A 23,538-nucleotide genomic window follows, 5' to 3' on the forward strand; every position below is an offset into this window, starting at 1 on the left:
TCACCTTTGTCCCTAGCCCGCCGGAGATCATCAACCAGTGCGACCAAGGCAGTTTCAGTCCCATGATGAGGCCTGAATCCCGACTCGAAGGGATCCAAATGGTCTGCTTCTTCCAGGCGTGCCTGGAGTTGTTCGGCAACCGCTCGCTCAATCACCTTGCCCAGGAATGGAAGATTTGAGACTGGGCGATAGTTGGCCATCGTGGCCGCATCTAGAGATGGTTTTTTAAGAAGCGGTTTAATAACCGCCTCTTTCAGCGGGTCTGGGAAGGCCCCCTCACGGAGGGAAGCATTCACCACCCCACGAAGCCCATCGCCCAGCCCTTCCCGGCTTGCTTTTATCAGCCAGGATGGGCAAGGATCCAGGAGACAGGTGGTTGGTTTCACTCGTCCAAGCAGCCTGTCCACATCCTCGGAGGCAACAGATTGGAATTGATCCCACTCAACTTGACCAGACAGAACTCTTGCACTCTCCCGCCCCGGCCCTGCTCCCACGGTGGAGTCTACTTCTTCCCGAATCTGAGCGGTTTTATCTGCAAAAAACTTTGCAAAATCATTGCAGGAGAACATGTGGCCCGTACTGGGCCCCGATGTTGCAGGTGGTTCCGCTAAATTGTGAACCACCTGAAAAAGTCTCCTGCTGCTGTTTTCTGCAGATGCAATAGAGGCGGTGAAGAAATTCTTCTTCGCCGTCGCTATCGCCACTTGGTAGGCTCGACGTTGAGCTCTAACCTGTGTCCGGTCAGATTCGGAATGAGTTCTCCGCCACCGGCGCTCTAGCCGTCTCAACGATTGTTTCATTGCCCTCAGATCCGTGGAAAACCACGGGGCTGTCCGGGCTCCATGCAATCGGAGAGGGCGCTTCGGAGCCAAACAGTCAATAGCCCTGGTTAACTCCACATTCCAGCGGGCCACCAGGGAATCAGCTGAAAGGCCATCAACATGGGATAAAGCATCCCCTACCACTCTCTGGAAACCATTTGGATCCATTAAGTGGCGGGGGCGGACCATCCGAATTGGTCCCACCTCCCTGCAGAGGGGATGGGTCGCAGAGAAGTCCAGTTGCACCAGGAAGTGATCTGACCATGGCACTTCTTTCGTTTCGCTTTTACTTAGTGTCAGATCACCAACATCCATAGAGGTAAACACCAGGTCCAAGGCATGTCCACGGCTATGGGTTGGGCCAGACTTATTCAGGGACAGCCCCATGGAGGCCATGCTTTCCACGAAGTCCCGAGCGGCCCCTTGTAAGGTCGTGTCGGCATGGATGTTAAAATCCCCTAGGACGACCAAGCTAGGTGTCTCCAGGAGAACATCCGCCACGACCTGAAGCAGCTCGGGCAGGGAATCCTTGGCGCAGCGGGGAGGTCGGTACACCAAAAGGAATCCTGTACTGCCCCTATTGCCCAACTTCCAGAACATGCACTCAGAAAACTGGGTCTTCCCAATAGGACGCCTGGTGCAAACTAATGACTTCCTAAAAATCACTGCAACCCCCCCTCCCCGCCCACATGACCTGGGTTGCTGTGCGTAAGAGAAACCTGGTGGACAAGCAGCGGCAAGAACAGGCCCATCTGCTTCATCCAACCAAGTCTCTGTTACACATGCCAGGTCAAATCCTCCATCCATGATCAAGTCATGGATGGCAGTGGTCTTCTGAATCATTGACCTGGCATTGCACAGCAGCACCTTCAGGCTATGTGGGTATCCCTTGCTGTTTGGTCTTAATTCTGTGGAGATCAGGATTAAATTGGCCAAAGGTAGTGGTGATGAGCTTTATATTTTAATGTGTTTTTTTTAATGTTCTGTTTTTTTAATGTTCTGCTGTGGTGGACTGGAGTGGGACTTTGCTTTTGACACCCACCTAAAACCTTCAGGACAGTGCAGCCCAAAAGCAAAATTCTGCAATGTAAATTATGCAAACAGGGCAGACATGCTTCAATGAACTCAATTTACATGCTTCATTTCACTGCACAATCTGGAACTGTCCCCACCCCCATCTCTCTCTCAGGAACTGGCATTGGGATTCACAAAAAACATGGGTCCAAGGAAGAGAAAATATTTGTGTAAGATAGACAGAGAGGAGGATAGGATGGCATGTGTGTGCACTGCAGGGGGCGAGGGAGGGGGGTACTGGAAAATGTTCCTGTTGAAGAAGCCAGAGACAACCTGATCACCAAGGCCCCTCTGGTTTTTAAGCCTTTAAAGCAGTGTTTCCCAGCCTTTTTTGGGCAAAGGCACACTTGTTCCATGAAAAAAATCTCGAGGCACACCACCATGCCAGATGGGGAAAGGTCACTTTTTACTTATGTAAAAAAAAAAAAAAATAGTAGCAGCATAGAAGGTAATGGTTAGGCTAGCATCCCTCTTCCAAATATGCTAGGTTTTTATTTGCATGGACTGTTCTACATGGGAAAGCATTCAGCACTGTCATTCTCCCATCTGCCATCTGAATTGGTACTATTCTGGGTCAACTTACTCTGCTGCATGTGTAGATGAAAATGGCACCAAGTGTGGGGGAGGGGGCAGAACAGGTTTCAGATACAGGATATTAAGCATACACGTACTTCAGATTGAACTGGTTGCTTGCTTTGCAAGTTTTCATTTCCCAAATGACTGCCTTGGCAAGCGCAATACCTACCAGGCTCAACACCGGTCTCGCGCTGCCGCTTCCCGCGCTCTCAAGGACCCGGGAGGAGGAAGGCGTGAAGGGAATCCCGAAGGCGCGAAAACCTCGCGCATGCGCAAGCCTTCCGCCTGCGACAGCCCAGTAGGCCGGCCGAAGCGAGCGGCGATGGGATGTGGGAGGGAGCTCGCTCGCCGCCCCGCGTGTGCCTATGTGGGGCACGTTACAGCCCCATGACGTCAGCGCCACGCAGGCAGCCAGGCAGGCAGACGGCGAGAGCCCCGCGCTGGGCGGCCTCTCCTCGCCGTCGCCGCCCCGCCTCTCACCGCCCGACTCGCCCGCCTCCCTCCCACGGCACACCAGGCAACGTCTCACGGCACACTAGTGTGCCGCGGAACACCGGTTGGGAAACACTGCTTTAAAGAGCAAAGAACTGCCCACATATTGTTAAGTTCTCAATGCTATCATAAAGATTAAAATGATGATGGGCTTGTTTTAAAGAACCAGAACTATGCAAATTCTGTAGAGTTTCGCCACCGTCTGCATTGGAAGCTCTCTCTTTCTCTTTCATGTTCAATGTGCCGTGATAAGCCATAGATCCTCTGTGCGTATCCACACCTGCGGCCTTTTCAGCTCTCACCCCAACTATAAACATAACTGAAACACATGTCACAGAATAATAGAATCCTAGAACTGTAGAGTTGGAAGGGACCCCGAGGGTCATCTAGTCCAGCCCCCTGCAAGGCAGGAATCTCAATGTCAATTTGTTCAATAGAGAGAAGGCTCACAATTCCTTCTCAAAGAAGCAATTGAGAGATACAGTACCTAAACAAAATGGAGCTAGAAGATGGCAAGAGGATCCTGTGAATCTCTCTCTCTCTCTCATTCTCTCACTGTCTCCGATGTCGTTGCAAGTAAAAACTCAATATAAATTCTTGGAAGCTATGAGCTGCTGACGTTACAGGAGATGCTAAGCTGAACAGTGTTACAGGCTCCACTGCAAAGCTGTCTCAGGTCTGAGGGTTTGCCACAGAACACAAGCTCCCCCCCAAAAAAAAACAACAACACAAGCAGGTCCCTTTTGCAAAAGCAGTCAGGGGTATTGCTTTGAATAGACACTTTAATAGATCCCGGGAGGAAGGAGAGGCAAGCAGAGCATTTGTGAGGCTGCATCACTTGCCAAACCCCTGCCTCTTGCATCCACGAGGTGCAGGTGGTGCCTCCCCAAACTGGTTCTGCCTCCCCAGCTCCCAGCTGTTGCTTGGAGACACCAGGTAAAACAAGCAAACACCCCTGGCCAGGTGTGCTGCTAACACACAGCAACACGTGCAACAAAGCAGATAAAAACCAGAAGCTAAGGAGGACACAGCCCAAAGGGGGCAGCAGAAACAGGGCTCCAGAAAACACACTTTCAGGACAGGGTTCATCCCCAAGCATACAGCAGCATGGATACATCGATGGTCCTATACAGGTATTATCCCCGGGGCTCCAAGGAGTCTCATAAGCATCTTTACCTGCTTGCTGCTTGAATGCTGCTGCCCATAGGGTGCCTCAGAGATTCCCAACGAGCTCTCCAGAGAATGTAAGCTGAAAGGAGAACACAGATATTACAGTGAATATCTGCATGTTACAGGGAAGAAGTAACAAATAATTATCAGTGGCCCTCTAGATGTTGCTGGACTACAACTCCCACCACCCAGAATTTTGTTGGCAGTGTTCACACACACACACACACACACACACACACACAGAGAGAGAGAGAGAGAGAGAGAGAGAGAGAGAGAGACATGATTTTTTTTAGGAGGGAGAAAACCCAAGCTACTGTGAAGAGCCCCCAAAGGCTCTCTCTGAGAAAAAGATATTGTGCACAGCTCAATGTACAGCAAAAGTGACAAAGAAAATTCTATATTAGAAAGAAGACTGAAAACAAAACAAAACATTACAATGTTAAAATCTATGGGGCATTTGGAATATTGTTGGGACATTCCTGGTCACCACATCTCAAAAAGGATATTACAAAACTGGAAGAAGATAAAGGGGCAACCAGATTGAGCAAGCGGAAAGCATATCTTTCCAAGAAGAAAGGATGAAGCATTTGGGGCCTTTTAATTTAAAGATGTCCAGAGGGGACCTGAGAGTTGCTAATAAAATGATACCCAAATGAGAAAAAGAGAGGGGCTGGATCAAGACCAGGCATAGGCAAACTTGGCCCTCCAGATGTTTTGGGACTACAACTCCCATCATCCCTGGCCACTGGTCCTGTTAGCTAGGGATCATGGGAGTTGTAGTCCCAAAACATCTGGAGGGCTGAGTTTGTCTATGCCTGATCTAGACCATCAAAAAAGTGTTTTAGGAAAACATGTTGTAAATCTCAAAGTGGGAAATCTCCACAGAGCCATCTGGTGCCACAGTGTTATAATGTATATAAAACGCTTAAAAAACAACAACAACTAATGTAGCTGAGTCCAAAGATTAGACTCTCCCACACAGTACGTACAAGAATTGGGGATCAGCCAATGAGTTTGATTGGAAGTCAATTCAGGTCAGACAAAAGAAAATATTTATACAATGCATCAGTAACTTATGGAATTCACTGGGATGCAATGATTTAGGCTGTGTACATATCCATGTTTACTCTTCACCCAGTGTGCTTCCACTGCTGGTTCGGGAAGTGGCGTACAGATGACATTAGTCACAATCCATACCTTTCCCATATCTATCATGTTGCTTCCTATGAAATACTGTGTTTTGATGCATTTTCCCAAACACCCCCTTCAATTCCAACGGAGAGAGAGAGTGATCTAGCTGTGTTTTAAACCAGCCTTAAGACTGATTTAAAAGGGGGTTGCAGCTGCTATGACTGGCCATGGAGATTCCATTGGACTGATGCAGTAGACCTCAAATTCCAATGTTTTGTGGGGAGGACTCTTGCCAGGAAGAAACCCACAAACAGAGCATGGAGGCATCTGGCTGCTTACAGGAAACAGGAGGCAGAGTCACATGGATCAGGATTATTATATACCTGCGGCTGTTCACCACGGATTCCCCTCTGTCCTCACCGGGTAGGTCAGGCCTCTGGGGACTGTATGGGCTACCAGCTCGATATCCAGGAGATGAAGGAGAGTAGGGACTGCTGGGCCGTGGACTGATGGAGGCTGGGCTGGAGTAGGAAGATCTCACGGAGTTCTGACCATCGTCTCTGGTTCTTACAACATCCTAAAGGAGAAGTCCATAAAAAACCATGTCAAGACCGATAGGCTGCATAGGTAAAGGTAAAGGGACCCCTGACCATTAGGTCCAGTCATGACCCACTCTGGGGTTGCGACGCTCATCTCGCTGTACTGGCCGAGGGAGCCGGCGTACAGCTTCCGGGTCATGTGGCCAGCATGGCTAAGCCACTTTGGGTGAACCAGAGCAGTGCACGGAAATGCCGTTTACCTTCCCGCCAGAGCGGTACCTATTTATCTACTTGCACTTTGACGTGCTTTCGAACTGCTAGGTTGGCAGGAGCAGGGACCGAGCAACGGGAGCTCACCCAGTCGCAGGGATTCGAACCGCCGACCTTCTGATCGGCAAGTACTAGGTTCTGTGGTTTAACCCACAGTGTCACCCATGTCCCTGATAGGCTGCATAGAGACACACAAATCTGCTTTATCACTGGTCCATCTAGTTCAGATCATCAGACCAAGTCAGATCACTGGTCCATCTAGCTCATAACTGTCTACACTAAATGCAACAGCTCTCCAGAGTTTTAGGCAGGGAACATTCCCAACCCTACCTGGAGATGCTGGTGTTGAACCTGGGACCTTCTGTGTGTAAAGAAAATCCAAGTGACACCACCTATAGCCCATAATAATCAACATTAACTACTCTTTGATGGTATCTCAAAAGTTAATGCACAAGGAAGTGCATGTTAATGTTAATAATAATAATAATAATAATAATAGATGAAAGGTACACTTTAATAATAACACGAGTCTTGGCTCAGCCCAGTTTTGTTCCCATGCAGGGTTAGGAAAGTTTGAAAGGGAGCAATTCTGTGGGAAGGACTATCACTGTGATTATTGAGGCAGGACAATGCTGGCAGAGCAGCAACCACCTGTCAGAGCCTCCCATGGAACTGCTTCCTTTCTCAGGCTATCAGAAGTGTGTGGGAACGGCTAGGGCTCAGCGACTCGGCTCCACTCAGGGAGCCTGCGCGTCCCGTTAAGGATTCCAGGGCCGTTTCCTCAGGTTATCAAGTTGTTTTAAAACAAGATTTATATAATGCTTAAGAAAAATCTTTAAGTGGTTTACAAGAAACAGTAAGAAAAAAGAAAACAATAACAAAACCAGACTTTAAAAGCAAACTTTGGAAAATACATATAAAATTTATAAGCACATAGCTAAAATGAACACTTAAAAACCCAATGTACATAATAAAATTACATGTCTGCATTGGCTTACATAAACAAAATAGATTTTAGTTGGTGCCAAAAGGTTTTAAGTGAGTGTCACTTAATGTCTATTTGGCATTATGTGGTATAAAAAATAATGTTAATGTTAATGTTAATATAATAATAATAATAATAATAATAATAATAATAATAATAATAATAATAGATGAAAGGTACACACCCAGCATTAACTGGCAGAGAGTTTTGGAAAATGGGTGCACTCAAGTAACAAATTGGCAGCCAGAGTAGACATCTCAGCAACAGTGTAATATGCTGCAAGAGTCTTGGTCTTATTTTTTGATAAACTTTAAACCCATGGCAGCAGCTGAAGTAGTGCAGGAGAAGACTACTGCCAGAGAATGGCCTTTCACAGGGTGCTGCTGCCAATCAGAGTGAAAACTACAAAGGACCTGAGAAAAAGATTGTATGTCAAAAATGTAGGTGGAGAGAGATGGATGCCCAGGGGCAGAAGCCCTCAACATAAACCTCTTAAGCCTCAGCTTTCATGGAAACAGAAATTCAGCAACAAAGGCAAGCAGAGGCCTGTATCCGCGAATGACCCGTAAGCACCTGAACGTTTGTTGAAGAGCTGACATTCTCAACAAACTGAGATGTAATGATACATTTCCATGTATCACCTATATTCATACCCTGGCAGAGATACATGATCACAACTCAAACCCTACAGTATGTGTTTTTTGAAGTACTCTTTCTATGTGCACATGTGTCTCTGTGTGTTTAACAAGAAGAGATCCGAATCATGGATCTGCTACAGGTGTCTTCCCCAAACTGGCACCCTCCAACTGCCATCAGCCCCAGTCAGCACATTGGGAAAGGTATGCCTAGTTACACCTTCATTCTGACCAAACTTAACAGGATATAGCATAGAATTTTATAATATAAATACTGGAGATATCAGGCTGCTTTTTCCAGTTTGCGTTGGAATTATCTGAAAGCAAAGCAGTACTGGAAAGCTATCTGTGAAATGGTTGAATTGGGGTATTTTTTTAACAGATCCTTTAAATGTGTGGATTGAAAGTGCTTGATGGCTTGCTGCCAATAGGAAAACATCCAGTTTGGCAAATAATCACAGCAGCTAAAATTGGTTGAGTGAGACACTGGAAAACTGTTCTGTCAATTGTAGGATGGCTAAGGAAGATTATTGATACGGACAAAGGAGGAAAACTTACATAAATTATACACAAGCAAATAAAGAAAAACATTATCCCAAGATTTGAGTTAAATCAGCCAGGTATAAGGAATGTTGGAAAACATAACATCCACCAATGTTTATGTTGTCCAGTGGTTTTCACTTTGTGCCTATTTGTAATGCTAACTTTTAGGAAAAACGAATACCACAGCCCTGATCTCTATAGTATGGCAGAAGAGGGGCAATATCAATGCAGTGGGGGGAACGACTTCTTTTTTAGACCAAAGGCTGAATTCCTAGTTGGGGCACATGACAGCGGTAGCTGGGGCAGCGGAGGAGACTCGTATTTTTGCACACAGTCCAGCTGTGGCCTAGCGAACAAGTTTCCACCCCTGCAGCTCTCCATCAGGGAAGCAAGGGGCCAGTTCAAGAGCCCAAGGACAGATTCCTGCTAAGCCAAAAAACTGGAGGCAGTTATGGAACAGGTTCAGTGAGAGGTGTAACCCAGGCAGGAGGTGTGGCCTGTGAAGAGTTCTGAGGGGCCAGGTAAGAGGTAGCAGAGGGCCACACTTAGGTTAGATATGTATTAATGGGTCAAGGGAACAGAGCCCAGCTGCCTTTCTGTAGGTGAAGAGGAAAAGAAAAAGATCCCCCTGAGGGAGATCCACTTTGCCTCAGCTTTTCTTGCTCTGTGGAAGGCAAGTAAAACCATTTTATTCCCGTTGAATCATTAGCTCTCTTAATGAATTGTTATGCAGCACAGTTCTATGTAAAAGTAAAACCCACAGGTTTATTCCCTAGGTACTATTTTCTAAAGTTTTATCAGATGTATTTTTTAATATTCTGTCTTGTTTTAATATTTTAATTGTATTTATTGATGTTTTCAAATCTTTGTTAGTCACTTTGACAGAAATTATGGGGTGTAAATTACTGACAAAAAATACATACATAAAATGCATGGTTCAGGATGCCCCAGCGTATACTTGGTGTCAGAAGCAGAGGGGTGCTCACCTGAAACCGTATGGACAACAACTCTGCTGAACTCTCACCATTTGTCTGACTGGGAGAAAACTGTTGAGACCTGGAAAAGAGATGAAGAAGATTAATAGGGAACAAAATAGTCAGTGGGCTGGCAATTTCCTTGACGTCTGTGCTACTCAAAGCAACCACCCGCAAGGCCTTATAAGCAGGTGACCCCTCCAGTCTTGCAGTGAATCCAGAAGAAAGAGCATCCACAGGGTTCAAAGGTCATTGGAGAATGAGATGCCATCTCTAACCCTAAGCTTGTAGAAGTTGATATACTTACTGCAAAACATTCTAAGTGGTTAACATATTAATCTATAAAATGCACTCAAATTACAAATAGAAATTTAACACATAGTATAATATATTTTTAAAAAATGACATCTAAAAATTCTGTTCCTAGCTATTATGATTACAGGAGCAGTATCATTTTTATTGTGTGACCAGCATAGGTTGCAAGCACAATTAATCAAGGAAAACACTGAAAATGTGTGACCAGTTTCTACTCAAATCTGAGGAACCAGGGGGTAGTTTTATTTTGGTATGTGCTCAGTGGCGTAGCGTGGGGGGTGCCAAGGGTGCCGGCCGCACCGGGCGCAACATCTGGGGGGGGGGCGTGAGTCCAGAGGGAAGGGACAAGTTCCTTCCTCCGCCGGGCTCCCCGCAGCCACCGCTAGCCTTGCGCCCTAGCGCGCGCGCCCCCCGCCGTCGCTGCGGCTGCGCTCCACTCACTGCTCGCAGGAGGAGCAGCCGCTGCAGCAGCGCCGACACCGCCACCGCCGCCTGGCCGGCACGGGCAGCCTCCGCACCCCGACGCGCCACCGGGCCTCGCCTCGCCGCGCCCTGCGCTCCCCAAAAACCTCCGAGAGGAAGCCGGTGGGCGGGCGAGGCCCGGCTAAGCCTCTCGCCAGCGGGTTAAGAGGCTTTCGGTTTCGTCAGCAAGTTTGGCGGGCTTGCTCACGAGTAAATGAGTGGTGGATCATCCCCCTAAGGGTGTGTGTGTGCGCTAAAGAAAGGCTTCCGGTTTAAGTTCTTTGTTACGTTGAATGTTTATCTTTTAAAGATACATAGTAATAATAAAAATAAATGAGAAAAACGAAAGGCGTTGGATTTTGCTGTGCATGGTGCCCTTTGGGAACTGGCAAGGTGGGTTTTGAAGCTACTGCTGCAGAGTGGCGTAGCGTGGGGGGTGCAGGGGGGCCCGGTCGCACTGGCCACAACATCTGGGGGTTAGGGTTAGGGGTGCAAATCCACTGGTTAGGGGGCGCAAATTACTTGCCTTGCCCCGGGTGCTGACAACCCACGCTACGCCACTGTATGTGCTGATTTCAAAAAGTGTTAAGATTTCTGGTCTGGTGTGTGTACCACATCCCCATTTGGATCTTGAGTAGCCTTACTTTGCACCCCCTCCCATAAACACGCACACACACACACACACACACACACACACACAGATTGCTTCTCCCACAAAGGGTGTTCACTATATGGCTTTCAAATGAGGCACAGATGGCAAGTATAAGAGCTACCCTCCCACCAGGATGAACAGAGAGCTGCCCTCCCATATAGGGATCAAAGCAGCCTTGTTCTACCCCCAACTAACTTCCATCAGGGAGGTGCTGGCTCCAGCCGCAAAACAAGGGGCACGGTTGGATACCTCCCCTGCCCCCAATCCCAGACTCTGAAATTGGCGGGGTGGTCAGAGAGAAGCGGCTGCCTTCATATTCTCTCAAGAGGAATGCATCTGGGGCTTTGATGTAGCAGGAATCTGGAATTCATTAAAGGGAATTAAATCAGGCAGGGGAGGGTAGGCAGTGCAGTGAGATGGAGATGAGGACAGAACGCAGAGAGCAAAGGGGATGACAAATAGGTGGGATATGGCACAGTCCACAGGACCACATATTTATGGTAAGCATGCTTCGGATAGTCTGTATTCTTTGGGAAGTGGGTGGGGGAAATATTTTCCAGATAGCAGTCCAAGCCCAGAGGCATTTATTGCCACAAAAAAGAAATTAAGGTGTATGAATATGCAGATAGATATCTCACATGCATCACCTTTAAAATGAAGAGAGTGAGATGTATCATTAAAGCATAGAATCTCTCAGTTTCTCATGATTAGCAAATAGCTTTTATTTTCTCAACAGTCAAACTGTTGGCATGCTTTGCACCAGTGGTGGGCAGGAGTTACAGTAAGCAGTCATACAGGTATATCACACCAGGCCAATGGTCCATCTAGTTCACTACTGTCCACTCTCCATGGAGTCAGAGAAGAGTCTTTTGCAGCCTGACCTGGAGATGCCAGGAACCTTTAACTCGCTCAGCCTGCATCTACTGGTAGCACACCCTCCAATGAAAAAAGGGGCACCAGGAAGCTTCTCTGTACTTGATCTCCCGCACACCTAAACGACATATACACATTGACATCTGTCACCTTGAGCTGATGACAACCTCTCCAATGAACCTGCCTCACAAAATTGTAACTGTAAGCCACCTTGAAAAGGGCAGGAAAAGGTGTGATATAGTAATAGCAATAGTATGAATGGAAACCGTGAGAATGATCAGGAACATATCAGAGAGTAACTGAACTCATTGGGGACTTTGTTCTGAGTAGAAATGTTTAGGATTGCAATGTAAGGCTGCACAGTCTTTACCCAGATACCTGGGAGTAAGCTCCATTGAATACAGTGGGCCTTACTTCTGGGTAGACAGTGTAAGGCTCAGTTTACAATAAAGGAATAAACACTCAATGCATTTCCTAAAAAATGGCTGGCTGCTGAAGCATTGCAATTAAAGAATTTAATGTGGATTGGTTACATTTTCCTTCAATATTATAGGAAGTTCTACAGGTATATGCCAGCATCACTGTTTCTTTCATTTGGTGTAAATATTTTATTTTCAGTATAAGCAGGACTCCATTTAATCATGACCAAAGTTCTTGTTTCCCAAAAGGACAGGAGGGGGGTGGGTCTGACCACTTTTAATTGTTCTCCAATACATGAAGGGGAGGAAAAAGGAAAAGTGGAACATTTTGGGATCAAACTAGAAAGCAGGATGGCTTCAGTAATTCTGGGACTATCCCTGGAAAATCAGGACACTTGGAGGGTTTGTGGGGGATCACTGGACTATATGTGGTGGGCTGTGTTTCTGAGACCCAGTTATTAACAGCATCAACAGCACAAAGGCTGAACTGTACTAACCCAGATGTACAGTAATTCATACTTCAATTTTCAGGTCATCCCAGAATACAGCTCATGGGGTGCCTTAGAGAATTGGCTCCACGCCTGAGCTGCCATTTGGACCAGGCTTTGGATGGAGAACCTCAGAGTCAGAGTTGTAAAACAAAGCAGAACCTGCAAGCCTGCCCACATTTACTTTACCCTGTACTCAGATTAAAATTTGGTACGGCCTCCAAGGAGACATATAATTGCCTCAACTGGGAGGCAGATTAAGCCTGAAAGCCACCTGCTGGCCATTCATAGCACGAAGGCTGATAGCAAGTCCTTATTGTAATGTAATTACGTGAGTGTGTGCTTATCTGCAGAGCCCATCTTTATTTTTTATTTTTTTGAGTGATTACAGTGTTTATCATTTTGTCTACTATTTAAAAATCAGACTTCAAAGTCAATTCAATGTTTAAGCACATACAAATACATATGCGCCTTGACCAATCCTGTAAATAAAGGGCAGAATTTTTTTTTTTTTTTGTCTGCAAATGGTAAGGCTGAAATGACTGAGAATGTTAAAAAAATCCTATTAATTCTGACTCTCTGGCCATTTTTTCCCATATATATATATATATATATATATATATATATATATGGGAATATACAATACATATATTGTATTATACAATATATATATATTTTTCAGGATTTTCTAGAAGTGTAGTGCCTCGTTTTTTGTTTTTTGTTTTTTCATGTAACATTTTTACAAATCCGTTTTATTTGTTGAGGCATTAGGGGGAGAAGAAAAGAAAAAAGAAAAAAGAAAGGGGGGTGGAGAGAGGGAAGATGGATAGGGGTGGGGTCGGGTGGCGATGTTTCTATTATGTTTAATGTATGTAGAGTTTGGTGTCAGTGTTGCTTGTGTTGTTCACTTGTGTTCCTTTGGTGGTGAGAGAGGTTGGGGTTGGCCCAGGGTGTGATTGTTTGCTTGTGATTGGCTGTGGTGATCTTTGTTTTCGTGTGTGGGTGAGGTGGGTGGGTGTTTTGGATCAGGTTAGCTATATTGATTTGTATGCTGTTGGTGGATTATTGTCACTGTCCTGTTGGGCTGTGTATGTGATAAAGGGGAGCCATACCGGGGTGAAGGTGTCTTCTTCTGTTTGTCCCCGTGTCAGTTTCAGTTTATTAGTTAACTTTCTAGTAGGGCTTTCCCATACTATTTGGTTTCCCATACTATTTGGTACCATTGGTCCATGCTTACTCCTGACAGGTCTCTCCAGTGTCTGGTTATGGTGTTTCTGGCTGCTGAGAGCAGGTGGGTTGTGAGTTCTTTGTGGTGTAAATGGGCATTGTTGTCTTGGAACAGAGCCCATCTTTATGTGAAATAAGTAACTGGCAGGGTACCATTAGCATGGCAACCTAAATCTATGTTTGCAAGGGGGGGATGCAAAATAATTCCCAGCTCCTAGACTTTTAAGTGAGGGTCAGTCAAGGACAAAACTCCTCAAAAAAAGAAGAAAAGGAAAAGGCACACAAAGAAGGAATTATTTTTAAAATCTGCATTATACCTTGGGTCCATCTATATCAATTTGTCTATAATGAATGGCAGCAGGTCTCTAGAGTCTGCCAGGGATGGAACCCAGGACCTGCCACTAAGCTAGGGTTCTTCCCCTCAGACGGGGTGCCCGGGGCACCCTCAGACGCACATCCCACGGTGCCTGTCAAGGCGTCTGCTGCCCTCAATTTCTATTTTTTAAATTGAGGGGGGTTGCCTTTTGTGGTTGTTCAGTTGTGGGGGGTTGCTTGCTTGGAGAGCCTTGTTATGCTACTTTTTGTCTGTGTTTTAAAGTACAGGAGCGATTTGCCCAGGTTTATTGAGGGGTGGGGGGAGTCTCTTATGTGAAATTCATATTTTGTAGTGAGCATAGCAGTTTCCTACATTTCCAAATATGCTTATGGGCTTAAAAGAGTAATTTTTTAAAAGAGGTTCTATTCACCAATTTATGCAATGCATTTCTGCATTCCTATGGTCGACTGTAGCCAACATAAAAATAAAGGGGGACGGAACCTTTTGCGAGACCCCTGGCCCCACAGAAGGAGGCAGAGGGGGCCTGTTCTGGGCTCAGCAAAGAAGAGGCCCGGCTCCAAGCCAGCAAGATCTGGGTGGGACCAAGACCAGACTGAGGTAACTTCAGCCAGAGAGTTTCATGTGGAGAGTCTGGAAATCAAGTTGAGAAGCTTCCAGAAGGGCAGAGAGGAAGACGGGGAGGCCTGATGTAGATGGGCCTGAAAATCTGCATGACCATAAATGGCTTTCCACCAAGACTCAGGCAAGATCAAGGGGCGACTTCTCAGAACCTAAGCCTTAAAAACCCCAAAGTATCTCTCCTGAGTGTTATCTGAAGAACAAGTTTTGAATATTAGTGGTTAAAAGTGCAAGAGAGGAAATCCCCGCTTTAAACTTTACCTCAGTCACAAATTCTTTAGGTGGCCTTAGGCAAGTAAGTCACTGTTCCCTCAGCCAAAACTCCCCGTCTGGGCAAAACAGTGCTGTACTGTAACTTCCAGGATACTGCGCATGATGCACTTTGGACATTTGTCTGAAGCATTATAGGTGGAAGCTGCCTTCCCCCAAGCTGGTCCAGCCAGCGCAGCCTTGTTCCCAGCGACTGGGAATGGCTCTCTGGGGTTCCAGGCGGGGGACCTTCCCAGCCCCACCTGGAGAGGCCAGGGACGGAACCCGGGATTTCTGCATGCAAAGCAAATGCTCTACCACAGAGCTTTGGCCCTCCCCCCCCTTTTAAAAAATACTAGGCATAGCTCCTCCTGTGCAGGAAAATGGGTGTCCACCATGTGGGGATGCTTGCACACACTTACAGGAAGAGGGAGAGGGATAGAGGGAATTCCTACACCAGGGAGAAACCTCCAGGGCACACAGGAAAATCTCTGAAGCCGAGTGGAGACAGAGGGTTGCGAATGGGAATTGCCCCCAAGTGGTCAAGGAACAATGGCAGCAGGAAGTAGGGCTGTTGGAGAATTTAGGTGGAAGTGTGAATGGAAATGGTTTATATTAACATTCATCTCATTCCACAACGGAAATCTATTCAGTGAATATGATCTGTTTTATTTCCAGTCCACAAATGAGACATAATTCATACCACCCAAAAATTTGCACTGTATTTCTTTTGCATTGAAATGAATGGTGTGGAATTGTGTAATGATAACTTGATTTATATATAACACCACAGTGGACAGTAAGAAGCCCATCTGCAACAGAAAGGAAACAGGGCTGTATGAGATGAACGCAAGGCTGGAATGGAAACCAAAGCTTTCTTACATCCCTAGCACTGAGTAGCACACAAGCCCAAGTTTTCACCTGGCTATGGCTGAAGAGGTCTCCAAAGAACAGCCAGAAACTCCAAAGAACAGTCAGAAACTCATGTTTGCTACTTCAGAGAAAGAGAGGCAAAAAGGCACCCAGCACGGAGCTAACTCAAAGAGCTCCAAGCGCCCCAGGACAACTGTAGGGTGGGGGCAGAGAGGGTGGAGGAGGAAAAGAAAAAGATGAGCCGAGGGCCCCGGAATGAAAGGAATGCTGCCTCCTGAAGCTCCTTCAGTTCGGTTTGTCGGTTTTGGGGTGGTGCCAAGATACATTAAGACTTTCCAACTCTCATCTAGAATCCGTTGCATGTCAAAAGCAGAAGAAACAAGGAAAGGGGACACAGCAGTGAGGCAGAAGACGGAGTCTCCTGGCCAAGTGGTGCAGAAAGGCATGTTGTTGTGCCCTGCCCAGCTGGTCTGCAGAACACTCAAGGGTGCATGCCACAGCCCTGTGAGCCTACAAGCCAGAGCCTGCAAGCTAGGAGAGGCGTGACAAGGCCCTGTCAAGGCTCACACGGCAGGTGCTGAGTGGGACAGTTCAGGTTGAACCCCAACTGCCAGGCACCACTTGCACGGCATAAGGAAAGCACAATTATACCGCTTTAAGCCATGTAAAGGATGCTGAGGGTTGTTAGGAGGAGACCCCTATTCCCTCACGGAGGTACAATTTCCTGAGTTCCCTGCGAAGGAGATTGATTGTTAAACCATTCTGCAAATTGTAGCTGGGGGGCGGGAGGGGTCTCCTAGCAACTCTTACAACTCATAGCAAACTACAGTTCCCATGATTCTTTGGCAGAAGCCACAATTGTGTAAAGTGGTGCAATACTGCTTTAAGTGGATAGCGCAGACCGGGCCCCAGAAAGGAACTTGAGGAACCTGAGCTAGGGCTGTACCCCGCTCTACAGCCACTGCCCCCAACCACACGCACTCCAGGACTCCCTCATGATCTGAACTCAGCTGTGCTGCACCGGAGGCTGCGGGCCAAACTCCAGTATCAGCCAGCACTGGGTGGGGAAAGAGAATATCTGAGTCATGCCAGTAGAAGACCACACCCTGGACAGCGGCCTGTTGTCAAATGGCTTTACACAATGCAACAGTCTGCTTCTTCCCCTCCATCCTTCTCCCCACCCCCAAGACAAGGCCAAGTTTCGTCTGTCACAGAGTCTGACTCATCGGAGACTAGGAGATTGCTACCCGTTTCCCTGCCCTAGGCAATATTGCCAGCCTTGCCCCAAAGGCTACTTCACAGCTCACTAGCTTTGCAGTCACATGCAGGCTCATGTGCGATTATTACAGACCCAGCTGGGCTTATGCAACAGGGCACAGGAAAACTCCAGCACTGGACCCAGTGGGAGGTGCAACTTCAACACGCCTCGAAGCAGAGTTATTCTGACTTACTTCACTTTCACAGGCCCTTTGAAAGGAGGAGAATCTGTGTGCAAACACAGAGCTTTTTTGTTGTTTTTTTGTAAACCTTCTTCCAAAACAAGTATCAATTGCCACCATTAAGAGTTTGAAAAGGGACATTCAGGATTAGCAAGAAGAGTGCCAGTGGGCTGAGGTTTTCCACACACGTCTGTCCTGTGCTCTGTAGCACGCTTTGCCCAACAACAGAATCCCAGAAGGGCCTGCCCCACCCTGGCGGTGAGACAAGCTCTCGCCCATCGCCCCAAAAGTCCTATGCGCTCCGTTGCTCCCTCTCTCTGCACCAAGGCGTTTTAATTTGCCAGCTTTGATAGCTGGATGCCAGGCGCAGCAGGAAAAGTAAGACTTGACTGCTGGGCTGTTATTTTCTGAGCCCACCATCTGTGCTAGTCAATGGGGTTGTTTAAAATGTACTCATACAAAAACAAGTTAGTTTTTTAGGATTTCTCCCACCACCCATTGGGAAGAAATGATCACACACACACACACTACACTGGGAACCATTCTTGGCAGGCTTTCTAGTCCTTTCGGCAGACAAAAGAAATTTTGAAAGTACTTTGAAACTTGAGGCTCAAAAGCAGAGCAAATTTCAGGCAAATATTTCAGCTACCTAAGAGTATGGCTTTTTTTATTCCTCCTCTCCCCTCTAAGCCAACTTTCTGTTCTCATGCCTCGGCTGCCTCACTCCCCTCCTCAAAAGCCTTTTCTCTTGCCTTGGCATCTGCCAGGCCTGTGCTTAACCAAAATCCATCTTAATTCTACAAAAACATAACAATAAAACAACAATACACTGCAATAAACATACATTGTGCAGATTAGGTTTCTGTCATAATTCTTATGGTGGAATTTGATCTTCCTTGGCCACAGAATCTGTGCATGTAGAGTAGACACACCAGCATAAATAAAGCAGAACCAGAGCAGCACCAAGAAGCTGGTTTTGACCCCCTCACACAGGACACCCCTCATCTGCAGAGCTTACCAAGCTACACCTCCCAAGTTCCCTTTGGCACAGAATATACAGACAAGCACGGCCCCTTCCCCCCAAGAACAGCCCCAGGCTCTAGAACCAGTCAGACCTGGGCAGCAAGAAAACAACTGCCCAAGCTGCTTCCCTTCCCAGCTAATCCGCCCCAGCTTAGCTTTGTGCTGCTTTGCAAACCACTCGCATGCTCTCAGAGCCAAAGATACAGCTCCTGAACACTGCGCAAGGGAAGCCAATAGTCAGTCAACTCCAGCCAACCAGTCCTTGGCTCTGTCCTTATAACCCACAAGCTGTATTCAGAACAGACCTCATGCCCTATGTACACAAAAGATCAGGGATTTTAGCTGCTTTTCCCTGCAGCTTCCAGGGTACAGCCAAGGAGATGGCTGGGTGCACCATTTCAGAGTGTCTGACCCCTGCAGTCCCCATGTATGACAAGCAGGCCCAGAGTGGGCTCCTAAGGACAGACCTTGCTGGGAGAAGGGAAATGTCACAATAACACAAAATAGCAAACACCTAAACGCTCATAGGTTTTCATATACACTTCTTTAAGAGTGTTCTTAAAATGTAAAAAGTCCTAGCACCCTATCTGCCATCCCAGTTTGTTTGCATTAACTGGCCTGAGAACTGGGACTGGGTTACTTCTTACTGCTCTTTTTCAACATTAACAGAAGGCTCCAGGAGTTAATCCAAGGAGGCCCTGCCCACCTCCCAAGCCTTTAACCCACAGCAGAACGTGAACCAATGGCCAGGAACCTTAGGGCGCTTCCCATAATGGAGGCCACAGGCAGTAGCCTCACACCCCACAGTCACAGTTCCCACTTTGGACACAGTCCATTCCTATTCCTGGTGCAACCGGTCCACTCGTCCCTTCGTGTCTTTATCTCAAGAGTGGGCAGATGTCAGCCCTGCATAGCCTAAATTGTTGTTGCTTTGATTTACTTTTGCTTTTGCTTTCTTTTTTACTAGCATCTCATGAATCTGCCAACCAGATCCAGATGCGAAACTGTAGGGTGGAAGAGATTCATTTAGGATTATGGAAGAGGGTGCATCTTAGCACATGTCCAGCACAAGAGTTTGTTTTCGAAACCAGAACTGAGCTCACAGTAACACCCCAAAAATCACAGCTGGTTCCCCCCAAGTGTTTTAGCAGTAAAATTCAGCAGTGGAGGTGGCAAACTTTTTAGGTGTAACAATTCCAATCTTCTGCAAGTTACCCAGAGAGCAACGCTCCACTCTTTACTCCAGCTTCTGTTTACAGTAAGCAGAAGCTAGAGTTTTTTCTTCAGTCACTCTTGATAGGATTTATTCCTCCTCCTTCCTTTTAAATAAGGCCCCTCACTTTCAACGCATGGGCCTTTGCTCAGCAACCACGGATCAATATCTTGAATTTTATGAAATTAAATGGCATTTGTGGGGGAACCAAGCAATTGGTAAAGAGCACCACCATACTTGCCTTTTGTTAACTGACACAGAAAAGAAAGGACAACCCACTGCAGCTGAAACTTAAGAGCTAAAAGCATCCTCCCCAGCTCCTAAAACAGCAGTTCTTGTCCCCCTCAAGACAGGAGAGCAGTTGCTAGAACTTCCCAAAGCAGCAGGATTGCAGAATGGCAGCCCTATTTGTCCACAACTCAAATGGAAATGGAGAGAAGGACTGCAACTGTCCGTCCAGGAAAAAAGCACTAAAATGTTCTCATGTTTGATTACTGACATTGCTCATTCCAGTTTTGTGCCTTTCAGTATTCCTTTATTTTACTTTCACTGATGACATCATTAAAGGCACAGTGAAGGAATGGATGCTCTGATTTGGCTCCCCAAAACTATGGGGCCAGGAACTTCTGGCGCAATTGCTTATGGTTAATTTGGCCCTTGCTACAGGCAACCTTACCTGTCCACCTGCAGCTGCAGCTGCCCAGAGCTCTGCTTAATCTTGTTCTGTGCTTCCACATTGAGCATCTCGGAAGTGCTCTCTCCATTGATGGAGATTATGACATCACCAGGATGAAGGTCACCTAGAGCTGCTTTGCTATGCTCAGTCACCTGCATAAAGAATGAGAAAGGCAGAGACACATCAAGCTAAAATGCGGCTCCTGGGAACAAACCATGCCCAACTGTGCATCAAGATGAAGGCAGATGAATAGCAGACATTCTATCCCACCAGCTCCTTTATTTATTTAACATGTTAGACTGCTTAATATAATAAAATCTCAAAGTGCTATGGAGTTTGTACAGTTTGCTTCCACTGGCTCTGTCCCCATATCCAAACAAACGTCTGCACAAAGGATTTGTCTGGATTAGTTAATAACATGGGCTAAATTAACCCCTATTAAGAGTCTCTGCACCCGCCCATCTTAAAGATTAAAAGTGGATTTGCAATGTGTTATGCTTAATAGAAAAAAGTTAATTAAACCCGACTGAAAACATTCCAGAAGAGTAACAGAGTTAAATCTGCTGTAGCAAAAACATCAAAAGGCTAATAAGTGTATTGTGACATGGCCTTTTGAAATGTATGGCTCTGCTTCACCATGTGCATTTGACAGTTTGGGGAAAGAAACTAAGTCACTGTGCATTTATGCTATAACATCTTATTATAGACTAAGCAAGTTACTGCCATGAAGACCACAAAGAGCAAAATACAAAACTGGCAAAGCAACCAGTATTTTTTAACAAGGCCCACTGCTTTTCGGGGAAGTGCCAATTTCTAAATTCATCCAGAGAGCTCTCTCCATAATGCCAGTCACTTTGTAAAATGCCTTTCTTATTATTTTAAAAGCACTTTCACCCTACTTTAAATCACTCCATTACATGGCACAGCAAAATCCATGTGTCCAGAAATGTGTGCCTACCAGGGGAGGGGGACGGAAAGAATTGTTCATGCAATGAAGTTGACTGTTGAATTACAACATCCCTTCAATCTTAAACTTACATTATTGGAGTGTGATGGATAATTCTAAAAACGAAGAAGTGTCACACTCCTTATATAAAAGCGTTTGACAGCCATGAAGAATTGGATATCCAATAAACAGCATATGCTGATGGTCTTTCTCATGCTGGCTACAGATTGGTTTTGCAACATTTGAAAAATTGCAGAAATGGGGAGGCTTAAAGAAAGTATACAATTAACAGAAGGAAGGAGATCACACAAAAATTTTGAGCAATGTCGGAGTTGCTCTATATCAATTGATGTATTGGAAACAATGATATAATCTGAATGTAACTCAAATTACAAGGAGATTCCAACTAAACATTAGGAAGAAATTTCTGATGGTAAGAGCTGGCTCACGAAGGTAGTGGACTCTCCTTCCTTGGAGGTCGGATGGCCATCTGTCAAGGATGCTTGAGCTGTGATTCCTGCATTGCAGGGGGGTGGACTAGATGGCCTTGGGGTTCCTTCCAACTCTACACTTCCATGATTCTGTAAGTGTCTTGCAATATTTTAACCATCTTTGTACTTCAGTGATAGTTTCTGTTAAAGATTCCCTTAAACACTGCAGTTTATTACAATAATTTATAGCATACTCTTCCATTTCAAAATAGCGCTCAAGGCAGCTACATAAATACTGAATGTTTCTTTTGTCCTGTATTCTGGAAACATCTGGATGTTAACAATGCATTATTGTGACATGTGATGCTGTTGAAATGCTAGTAAAGAGACCAAAACAACAACACCCTTATCCCTTACAACATCTGTGACTCTTATTCTAGTTTTGTTTCTGCAGTAAAACAGTGACCACTCTCTAGCCACCATCAGCAGTCAAGTGTCTGACAACCTTATGACTTTCTCCTCTCAGAAAGCTGGCAATTAATATTTTGTTTATAACTGAGTGAACGAATAAGGCTGTTGCCAAGGCAAAGGTGTTCACCTGGTAACCCACGGGAGCAGGAGGAGATCTCTCTCCAGAATTAACACTGGGCTGCTCTATTCCTTAACACGGATCCCAAGACACCAGACTGCAATTCTGGAACAAGTCAGTCTTAACTCACTTCAGACTCCAATTCATTTACAAATGCAAAGTCCACAGGCACCAGCGAACAGGAGGTGAGGAAAGACTTGCTAATGAAAACGTGTGGCCCTTGACTCACCTTGCTCGCGTTCTCCCAGATAAATCATCATGAAAGGCTATAAGCAAAAGCAAGGTTCTCTTTATGCACACCTGGTGGGCGGAATACAAAATTCCCAGGTCACACAATGACCACCCAAGGGGTGAGGCTGAATCACTCAAAAACCTCCTTGGCGATGCAAACAGGCGGTTGCTGATTTAGGATAATAGCAACCTCTGAAACTCTCTCAGGCAGCCCAGATCACATAAACAAGTCCCTAACATCTCCAACAGAAAAGCCTGTGTTAGGGTAGCCTGGCCCCAGACGACTGCCCCCAATGATTAACCCACACAACCATTGCAGCAAATCTAATGATAGCCTACATTTCTTCCACAGAACCCAAGGCAGCATATAGGGTCCTCAGCCCACAGAGACACTGACCAGACCCCCAACCTTCTCAGATTCAGCTTCAGCCTTTACAGAGGGCAGCCGTCTAAGTGAAGGAGCTCAGGAAAGGCCACCCAGTCCAAGTCCAAGTTAAAGACAAAGCACCCAAAGGAGGGGGGAGCGTCTGGAAGTTGCCCACCCAGAGTCAGCACCTGGACAGGAGACGGAGCAGCCACGCAGGTCGCCTGGTCAGTTTACCCCACTATGAGGAAAGGCTTTGCATTTTTTTACGTTCAATTATGGCAATTGTTTCTACATCTGCATCTTCACATGTAAATCAGCATGTGACATTTTATTCAGATTTATGTTGCCTTTTGCTCTCTTTTTTATTATGCATTTCCTGTATTTTGGGCAAGTGGCCACCTTACTCACCAAGGCTTCTGTGCCTTTAACAGATTCTGGCAATGTTTATTTTTTTATTTTAAGAAATTGACACTTCCATAGCAATGCTTCAGAAGAGATTCCACTCTGATTTCAATCTGCCCAGCAAGGGGGCAAACAGCATGGGCAGAACACCTTCTGCTTCCTTTTGTGCTAAGGGGGGGGGGGGAGGCAGGGCTATTCCCTTGCCCAGCCCTGGAGAGGGGAGTAAGGAAGAAGTATATTAGACCCCTGCTGCTTACAGTCTCCATGTGCAGCACCATAGACTTACAGTCTGTTCCCAGGGAGTTGGTTCCTTGAAGGAATGGTAAACAGGATCTGTTCTCCTCATTATAAACTGAAGGGTCACACTTGGCTCAGTGCCCAGCCCAGAAAAAGGGGCAGCTTCCTTTTAAAGCGATGTCCTGCAAAACCCCAAAGACATTCAAAGCAGGAACAGCCAGGCCAACCAATCTCTTCACTCCCACTTTTCCACAGGAAATT

At 46.2% G+C, this 23,538-nt stretch overlaps 1 protein-coding gene across 2 annotated transcripts in view; it reads right to left on the bottom strand.

Moving 5' to 3' along the window:
* Nucleotides 1-23,538, bottom strand: part of PDLIM2 (PDZ and LIM domain 2) — a 45,117-nt gene that overhangs the window by 17,589 nt on the left and 3,990 nt on the right. For both annotated transcript variants that reach the window (XM_082200592.1, XM_082200591.1), the window contains exons 3-6: nucleotides 20,075-20,226; nucleotides 9,223-9,292; nucleotides 5,648-5,841; nucleotides 4,140-4,212 (exon numbers count right to left, since the gene is read on the bottom strand). In XM_082200592.1, coding sequence (XP_082056718.1) covers nucleotides 4,140-4,212; nucleotides 5,648-5,841; nucleotides 9,223-9,292; nucleotides 20,075-20,226 — 489 coding nt within the window. The remainder of the gene's footprint in view (nucleotides 1-4,139; nucleotides 4,213-5,647; nucleotides 5,842-9,222; nucleotides 9,293-20,074; nucleotides 20,227-23,538) is intronic.

Source organism: Podarcis vaucheri (genome assembly GCF_965113315.1).
Source record: "Podarcis vaucheri genome assembly, chromosome: 15".
Lineage (NCBI taxonomy): Eukaryota > Metazoa > Chordata > Lepidosauria > Squamata > Lacertidae > Podarcis > Podarcis vaucheri.